The sequence below is a fragment of the Cicer arietinum genome, chromosome 5, assembly GCF_000331145.2.
Source record: "Cicer arietinum cultivar CDC Frontier isolate Library 1 chromosome 5, Cicar.CDCFrontier_v2.0, whole genome shotgun sequence".
NCBI classification, from domain to species: Eukaryota; Viridiplantae; Streptophyta; class Magnoliopsida; order Fabales; family Fabaceae; genus Cicer; species Cicer arietinum.
Window position 1 is genome coordinate 49331806 of NC_021164.2, and position 9662 is coordinate 49341467.

Here is a 9662-nt window from a genome sequence, read left to right on the forward strand (position 1 = left end):
AACAAAAGACACAAAAATAAACACAAAATATATATATATATATATATATATATATATATATATATATATATATATATATATATTGGCATTACATTTTGAAGAAAACTTGAATTTAATTAATACAGTTTCCTCTCTTAATATTTTCCTTTTGAATTTACCTAGTCTTTGAGTTCAATATCTGTTATTATGCAGCACAAGTTTTAGGAGTGAGTATCACAAAGATGGGGAATTTCAATCAAAACGTTAGGTGTCTGTTAGTAACTGCTAGTAAGAGAAAAAGTTAATTGGGATGAGATAATTAGAAGAAATATGGCATGTTGCCTATAAATAAGAGGAATTGAGAGGGAAAGGTATCCAGATACATGAGTAAAGGATTGCGTCCTTTGGTTAGAAGGAACAAATCCTCAAAGATCTGCAACATATTTCTGTAATTGAGATTTTGAGAGTTTCTTAGAATAAGATGCCAGGTTTGCATCGACTCGCATCAGAGCTCATCCATTTTCAATGAAATGCAGAATTTAGGAACAAAAACCTATGAACCGTTCCCCAACAAAGAGAGGAAAAAGAAGCCAACATCAAAGCATAAGACCATTATAATCTGTACTTCATCCCTCTCATATTATCTATCGTTTAGCATAATGCGTGTCTTAGGGAAATCATTAATTGCACTCAATATTTTTTTTACTAAAATGTTTTAATTGTGGTAAGAGTTAGGTGGAATGATTACATAATATGGGGTAGTTGATATACAAATAAATAAGTGTATCATCGAAAAATTATAATTAAAATTTTGTCGATATATTAAAGTGACATAATTTGAATCAAATAAATATTCCAAATGAGCCAGTTAATATGAGACGAAGGGAGTACCTTCTACACAACTAACTCATTTGATGGAGGAAAGTGGGAACCAAATTCTTTAGAACATAACATGACCTTATTTTTCTTAATGTGGCGTTTTTTAATCTTCTTCAAATTAAAGTGCAAATAATCTTTAGGTTATAACCATTCCCCTCTTTTGTAAGAAAGGAAGACTAGAAAACAAAACAAAACTAGAGGATGTATAGAGAAGCAACATCAACAAGAAGTTCAGAGCAGTAGATAGGAAAATTTAATACCTCATCAAATGCTGCACCAATCAATTGCAGGCCAACAGGAAGGCCTGCAGGTCCACTCTCAATAAATCCACATGGTAAAACCAAGGCAGGTAGTCCAGCTAGGTTAACATTTACCTGTAAATAGAGAAACCACCAATGAAGAAGGGTAAACATGACTCCTCGCATGTTCATGTAAATCAAGTAGCTAGAAATGAAACTTCAGACAATACATAAAGAAGATCAAACTCTAAACTACTGGTGCATAGTAACTAGTTATGCAACTTGTTGAAGATATATTAGGACCTTTATATTTATTGTATAGGATATAATTATTGTACAGGCATCTTGTATCATATCACCTCATGAAAACAGAAATAATATCTCCTATATTTATTCCGTTGAGTCTAAATAAAACCGACACTGTTGAGCGTTGTAAAGTTGAGACTTGAGACAGACACATGCTGTGGTACGATTGCAATGCAACAACCCTTGCAGTTAATGATTACTGCAGATAATTCTTCGATAGTTTAGATTAAATATCTAAGGCATAAACCAGCAGTTTGGTGGCCTGCTCAAGGGCTCAAAGCTCTTCAAGATTTAGTAACTCATGTCTGAATTAAGCTTAAGTTCAGTAGCACAAGTCTAATCCTCAACATAACACTATTTGTCTAGATCACATATAATCAGAAGTATGAGACAGAAATCTAGCCAATTAAAAAGAATGAAATACTTACAGTCATGATGTCACCCGCATACATAGCCAAAGGATCTTTTTTCTTTTCACCTGCAAATGTCAAAGACAATGAAACAATTACTACTGCAGGCACTACCGTGGAATAATGCAAAAGGAAAGATAAGCAGATGCTTACCAATTTTATAAGCAGCTGAAGGAGCTGCAGGGGAAATCAAGATATCATTTTGATCCAGTGCCTCCTTAAAGCTATTCTTTATAATGGTTCTCACCTGTAACATATAACACACATAAAACATCTTCTTGTAGATCCCAAACCTCTAAACAAAAATGATTCAGAACATCGATAAGGCAACCTAGGAAACGAAGCAAGAGTTCAACTATCACAGCAGTATCTATGTTTAGTAACAATATACTCTAAAAAATACATAAAGAACAAGAGTGCACATATATCGTGACACCGTGTATGGATGAAATCTTGAACCTTGATAAATTCCTTTAAGCAACATGTATTTACCTGAGTCCTGTGATACTTAACTCATGATCATTGGGTTATGACTTGAGAGGTAGACCGGACCCATTAAGAAACACATAAAATAAAGTTAGCGGTACCTGTTGTGCTCGCTTGTAATATGCATCATAGTAACCAGCTGAGAGGGCATATGTCCCCATCAAAATTCTCATTTTCACCTGAAAAGTATTAAAAATTGAATGCCAACTCAAAAAAGCAATACATATAAGATTGAACCATTTATTTTGTATAGGCATATGTAAGGCTACCAAAAATCTTGCAGCCAAATTTGAGATTAAGAAGGACTAAAAGGTGTGTACCTCAGAACCTAACCCTTTGGATCGAGAATCTCCATAAAGAGAGTCTAGCTCATCAGCATAAACTTGGTTTCCATATCTAGATACAGAGAAGATGGATCCAAGTCAAGCCAAATGATTTATCAGTGTAAAGAACACAAATAAAACATTGTGTTCAATTGGGGGTGTATTTGGACGAAGAGAGAGAGGGGTACACGAGGAATCAGCCACTGACCTGATACCGTCATAGCGAGACAAGTTGGAAGATGATTCAGACAAAGCAAGAATATAGTATGCTGGCAACCCAAGCGAAAAGGATGGCAGTGAAACCTGTAAGTTAATGGAAAAATGAAAAGGACTGACTGACGAATAAATCGTAATAATATAAGCTTAATTATCATTCAAGATCAGTTACAGAGAAAAATGAAGTGAATAACCTCATTCACAGAGCATCCTAATTCCTCAAAATGTGAAGCAGCAGCACGAATTGCAGAAACTACTCCAGCATCAACACCATCTTCAATAGTTTCACGGATCAAACCAACTCTCAGTCCCTTCAACGGCTTACTTTCCAAGGAACTTACTAAGTCAAAATGAGATAGAAAGTTGGGCACCTCCTGACAAATTAAATTACTGATTATTCATTGTTAAAAAATGGCTTAATAACAAGAAAAACTACAAATAAACACTAGCAATAACTTCAACAATTAGAACAGAGATCATACCAAACCTTGTCAATAACTTTTGCTGATAATGAGAAATTAGAAAGCGTACAAGTCACAACATTTGTACCAAACATGGTCATGGTGAAAAATTCTTACCTGCTTACTCGAGGTGGCATCAAATCTATCATGACCAGCAATGGCATGGAGGAGAATCCCAGTATCAGCAACCGATGAACCAAAGCAGCCAATGGCATCAAGTGATGACGCATACGCCATAAGTCCGAATCTTGAGACACGTCCGTAAGTTGGCTTCAAACCTACCACACCGCAAAAAGATGCTGGCTGCCTCACACTTCCACCAGTATCACTTCCCAACGACACAACACACTGCCTGGCAGAAACTGCAGCTGCTGATCCTCCAGATGATCCTCCTGGCACCCTAGAAACATCCCATGGGTTGGCGGTCACCTATTGAATGAACATATGCATCACCTGAGTAAAGCAATCCCAGTCATAAATGGGCGATACAAGTAATAAAGCTAGAAATTAGACTCTATAAAAGCTTAGCCAGCCAACCCATAAACAGAGAACAAACAACATAACCCGACATTTTGCTAGTGTTATTATATACTGTGGATGGCAGACCATGGCTGAAAGCCAAAAATCCGCTAGTTTGAGTTGCCATAAAATGCCATGGCACTACTATCCTTCACAAATTGGCCATGGCGGTTGTCAAAAAATCCGTCATGCCTGACAACACTGCGTTTTATATGTTTTGTAATAACAAAAATACAAAAATTAGCAACGCATCACTTTATGCATCCACCAGGTTATTCATCAACAATTTTCATTCTCATTTTCTCCCCCAAACAAATGCTGAACTCTTACTAACAAACTAGGATAGACAATGAACAATTAAGGGGCCGTTTAATTTGTGAAAACATTTCCTAAAATTTGCATACATGTTACTTTTGCTAATAAGGAGATAAGAGACTATTGAAGTGAACAATTGTCAATATTTCTAAAAACAATGAAAATGTCAAAAAAACTATTTTCATTACTTCTGGAAATGCATTTTCATTAACTAGTATTTCATCCTCTCTCCATAACAATGGAGATCTTCAAGAGTCTCTATCAAGGTAAAATGAATTCAAATTTTAAGAAATGACATCAAGAAATGTTTCCACAAAGTAAATGGTCCCTAAATTACTAAACACAAGATATCTGAAACAAGTAACCACATAATGTCACCACTCACACCTACCTTCTCACATTCATTACTAATATTACAAACTGGCCATTTGAAATTTGAGAGGACACATTCTTAGATGCACCTAGAATAAGTCACTGTTCTTTTATCACACCGCTCAACATATGCGACATCACCCAAGTGGATCATCAATCATCATGATTCCTCACCAACACTAACCCCTCACTAATGTACCTAAGAATCTCCTAAATTGAAAACATCAACAATAAAATTATCTAAATTCTAAGACCTTGTTTGCTTTGTGAAAACATTTTGTATTTTCATTTCTAAAATGTGTATTTACTTTACCTTGATGAGAAAATCTTGAAGTGAATAATGGTCACGGAGATAATAAGATGAAATGTTAGTTGATGAACATGCATTACCAGAAATAGTGAAAACATTTTTTTTCGAAAATATAGACAATTATTTACTTCAAATTAACACAAATTTTAAGAAATAGAAAATGTTTTCACATATTACACCCACCTAGAAGACCTAAAAAGAAGGTTCGTACAATACAAAGTACAAACTTAATTTTAATTTTGGATGCCCATCCAAACTGGAAAAGAAAAACACATTTATCTTCACAATCCACATAACAAACAAACAACTACCAGATAAAAAAAAAAAAAATAGCAAACAGAAATGCAATACAACAAAATTAACTAAGAATGGTGATTCATACTAGAGTACTGAAAAAGGAAGGCAAAAAAAAAAAAACTATAGTCAGATTAAATATACACACACGCAAAGAACCTGAAATTAAAATTAACTACTGATTATGATTCAATTTAGGGCACAGGAATAAAAAAAACTAAGTTCAATGAAACAGAGAGAGAACCTGAAATGCAGAGGCTTCAGTGGTGCTACCCATACCAAACTCATCCATATTAGTTTTACCAACAACAATCCCACCCAACTCCTTCACTCTCTTGACCGCCGTAGCATCAAAAGGCGGCCGGTAACCCTCAAGTATCCGCGACCCCCCTGTTGACGGCATATCAGCAGTACAAATATTATCCTTAACAGCAACAAGTACACCAGCGAGAGGACCAGGGTCTTCACCGGCGGCGATTCTGCGGTCAATCTCATGTGCACGGGAGAGGATGGTCTGGTCGTCAGGGAGGTGGAGGAAGGAGCGGAGGTGTGGCTCGGTGAGACGGAGGCGGGTGAGGTAGGAACGGGCTAGGTCGACGGCGGAGAGGTTGCGCGTGAGGAGGGAGTGGCGGATGGAGAGGATTTGGGATTGGGGTGGGGAGGTGGGTGTGGTGAGAGAGGGTTGTGGAAGAGTTGGAGAGTGTGAGTGTGAAGTGAAAGTGGATGGGAGAGAGAAACGAGAGAGGGTTGAGCGTGGTGTTTGAAGTGTGGATAGCATTTTCATTTTGCTTTCACTTTGTCACTGTGAATGTGAGAAGAGTAATATAACAACCCAAAATCCTTTCCAAATTCCAAATTATAAGCAAAAATACGTTTAACTATGCGTATTAAAAGAGACATAGTTGGTTTTGTATTGTTAACTGTGTAGTATTTTGTTGAGTGTGATGATCGAATATGTGACATCTCATCACTACTCTTTCTAACTCCTATTAGATGATTGATTTAATGTGGTATATCTCAAATAGGATACTTTTAATCTCTTATTAAAAAAAAATAGTTGATTTGTCTTGTATATTGGAGCACAATTTTGAATGAGTGATCTTTACTTCTCTATGATTAGTAGGTGTGAGTTTGGTTGTTAGACTATCTAATAACTTAAATAAATAGTTGTATTATTTAACTTATGTAGTTTTATTAAAAAAAATTATATTTATTGGCTGAATTATTCTCCATGACTAATATGTTAGGTCATTATAAATAGAAAAAAAAGTTAGATTAAATAATGGTATTTTAGAGATATTATGTTAAATAGGATAAAAGTTGTTGAGTTTGTTTATATTTTGTCCAAAAAAATGTATTAATTGTAATACTTACATTCTATTTATAAAGGATTACACAGTTTAATATTTTCTAACGAGTAAATTTATTATTTTATTTCTTAAAAATGTAATGGTCAGTCGATTTAGTCCATCAAATTTACAAAATAACAATTGATTGTCTTACATTGAACAACAAAAAGGATGAGTTTGAATTGATTTTTTATATTTTAAAACTTTTTCAAAACCATAATAACATAAAACAAAGATAAAAAAGATAAGGGGAGGAAAAATATACAATTATGTTATTCTATTTCATTGTTGGCTTGTTAGTTACATTTACTCATATCATTACAAAGATATTTCGCATTCTTCACTTGAATGAACTAATGCACTAAAAATCAAGTATTCATTATGCCTCTCTTGGTTTGTATCATATCTCTTGAATATGACTTAGTACAGTCAAGTCTCCCAAAGAGATACGTTAAAGTATTCTTTATGTTTCTCCAAGCTTGTATCTCGTCTCTTGAAAACGACTTAGTACAATCAAGTCTTCTAAGAAAATACAATCAGCCACAATCAAGTGTATTACAAAGAGTTATGTCAGCAACACATTTTAGATAACTCTCTAAGAAATAATATGCAACACAATCTAAAATAATCAATCCAAGTACTACTCTTACAAAGGATATTCATTTTTCTTCTTGGATGATTTTACAAGATGATGATTCTCAATGAGAAGATATACAATAAACACACATCTTGTTAAGTGGATTATATTCTAGATTTGAACGCATAACCATTGTTTTGGAAGACTCTGGATGTTTGTCTTCCAGTATATGGACTATATTTGTAAACGTTAAACTACAATTGAAGTTAGCTTAAATAGATCTTTAGATATAGTCATTGAAAGATATTGTAGAAGTTAGTCCAATCATAATTAAGAAAGAGTTGGTGCAACTTGTCGAGTTGACGTTTACTTGTCAAATTGTTGTGTGTGAAAGATTCGATTCTTCATATGTTTTGATCTTCATGTTTAGTCTTTGTACAAGTTTATTATTTGCCTCTAAATACTCCATCAATTGTAGTGTACACTTAGGCATATGACTATTTTCTTGGTTAAGCTTCCCAGCAAATATAATCATACTAATTCGATGATGACTTTGTCTTGTATTAGATAATGCTTTATACCCTGAATCAGATGCTTTTTGTGACTATTCAATCTATGTAATTTAATCATCACCATATTATGGTTATTAGACGATTTGTCCTTTTGTCACATTCTTGTATCATCAGATGTTCTTGAAGTGGAAATAATAATCATACGAAATGGATTTAAATTGAAACCATTAAAATTTTAATCATGAACTTAGTAAACACTTTTCTCAAGTATGAACTTGAAAAAAAAACACTAGTTATATAAATATACTTAAACAAATGTACTCAAGTGTAGGTGTATGTCTGATTTTTATATACCAGAAATAAAGAGTATAGTTATAGAACTTTCTCTAATCCGCATTATCACTTTAGATCAACCTATATCTTACAACTTGTATTCTATTAGTCTTAACAGAATTTGAGAGATTTTATACGCTAGTCTTCCAATCTTTCGAGAATGTTTTATGAATGTACTAAATATATTCTTCAAGAAGATATTTTCTTGAAGATTTAATCTTCATTCTCTTGAACTATTAATATAGTAAATGATACATATGTTCCTTTTGAGTCTCTTTCATAAAGATTTTATTTGACTTCTTTATTGACCTTCTAATATGTTTGAATCCAAAATATGTTCGTTGAACATATTTCTCAAAGTATCAAATGATTGTTTACTTTGTTTCTTAGTTGTTCAGAACATTATGTTAAATATTTCTCTTCATTTTTTTAACTAACAAATTGACTTGTTTAATTTTTATTGGTTCAATAATACCTTTTATGAATAGTGTTGACACAATCCAAGTGTAATATACTATGAGGAGCCCCAACAAATATATTGCAGCAAACAATATATTAAAAACCATAAAAAAGTCAATATTTCAACGTATAAAATTTCTCAATATAAGAGTAAAAGCAACTTGTCATCCAAATAAAATGATTCACTATAATCAAATAAGGGTACAAGAGAGTCTCAATATAGTGCACAAATTATGCTAACAACTAAATAAAATAACAAACACAAATGCTTATAAATGAAAACAATGGTGACAAGTTGTACAAAATCTCATGTGGTTGCTCTCCTTTTCAAAATATTCTCTCTTACAAAAGTACAACCTTCATACGACCACTCTCTACTTCCTTTTCACCGATTGGCAAACCAATGGATCGACCCGCCAATAATATAAAAAATAAATTGAATTAATATATTGATTTTTAGGTGAGTTCGTCACATAAAATAAATCATAATCTACTATCGTACAACATAAATCCAACACGCAAACACTAAAACTTTAAACTTATTGGATTACAACGAGAAAATATACTAATGTTTGAAAACAAATAACTAAGTTAGAAAAAATAGAATTTGAAAAGAAACATAGATTTTTTTTAACTGACTCGTCCTATTTAATCCACTTAAAATTACGAGACGTTAAAGTTGACTAGTTGAACCGGTTAAAAATATAAAAAAGAAATAAACAAATAAATGTCTTTTATTATTGACTTTTGTTTTATAAAAAAATAAAACAAATTATCCGAATACCAAGTGCGAGAAATATGCAGTGTGAGAATAATCCATCTTAATTAAATTAACATGTAGCTAATCTTTATAATAATAATATAAAAAAATTCCAACCTGCCGGATTCGAACCAGCGACCTAAGGATGGCTATCTGGATATGTTCCAACTACAGTCCTCCGCTCTACCAACTGAGCTAAGGTCGGTTGCATGCTAATTAACAAAACTAACCTTTATCACTAATTAATTTTGATTTTGTTTGCTTTTGTCATGTGTTGGATTTTAAATTTGTGGTGTTCTGCAAAAGTTTTGTAGTTTTCAATAAAGCAGCTTCAGAATTATTAATCTTTTTCAGAAATAAATTTTCCCCCATGTCATAGCAATTTTGTAGTTTTCTATATAGCAGCTTCAGATTACTAATTAATTTTGATTTTGTAGTTTTCAATCTTCATTCATCATAAAACCCTTCATTAACCACACACTTCACATTTACTATAAAAAATTGACTTTGCTGTAAAGTAAGTAGAGAATTTCAGGTGAAAAAAAGTAGAGAGTAACGAAGTA

General features: G+C 33.0%; 1 protein-coding gene and 1 non-coding gene across 3 annotated transcripts in view; both read right to left on the reverse strand.

Moving 5' to 3' along the window:
• The window catches only part of LOC101509309 (glutamyl-tRNA(Gln) amidotransferase subunit A, chloroplastic/mitochondrial), a 7480-nt gene extending 1545 nt beyond the window's left edge, over positions 1-5935 (reverse strand). Inside the window, exons 1-9 of one of the 2 annotated variants that reach the window (XR_189807.4) lie at positions 5354-5934; positions 3417-3728; positions 3033-3212; positions 2831-2925; positions 2620-2695; positions 2401-2478; positions 1967-2060; positions 1832-1881; positions 1119-1232 (exon numbers count right to left, since the gene is read on the reverse strand). Coding sequence is in view for 1 of the 2 variants with exons in the window: in XM_004499946.4 (XP_004500003.1) it covers positions 1119-1232; positions 1832-1881; positions 1967-2060; positions 2401-2478; positions 2620-2695; positions 2831-2925; positions 3033-3212; positions 3417-3728; positions 5354-5893 (1539 nt within the window). In the remaining variant the exon portion in view is untranslated. Of the gene's footprint in view, positions 1-1118; positions 1233-1831; positions 1882-1966; positions 2061-2400; positions 2479-2619; positions 2696-2830; positions 2926-3032; positions 3213-3416; positions 3729-5353 lie in introns of both variants that reach the window. The other variant, XM_004499946.4, reaches the window with a different exon arrangement.
• A 3275-nt stretch (positions 5936-9210) lies between these two features.
• Positions 9211-9304, reverse strand: TRNAY-GUA (transfer RNA tyrosine (anticodon GUA)). The gene is made up of 2 exons: positions 9268-9304; positions 9211-9246 (listed from the first exon to the last, which is right to left on the reverse strand). It is a non-coding gene; the product is annotated as a tRNA-Tyr (tRNA).
• Positions 9305-9662: the final 358 nt, after the last annotated feature.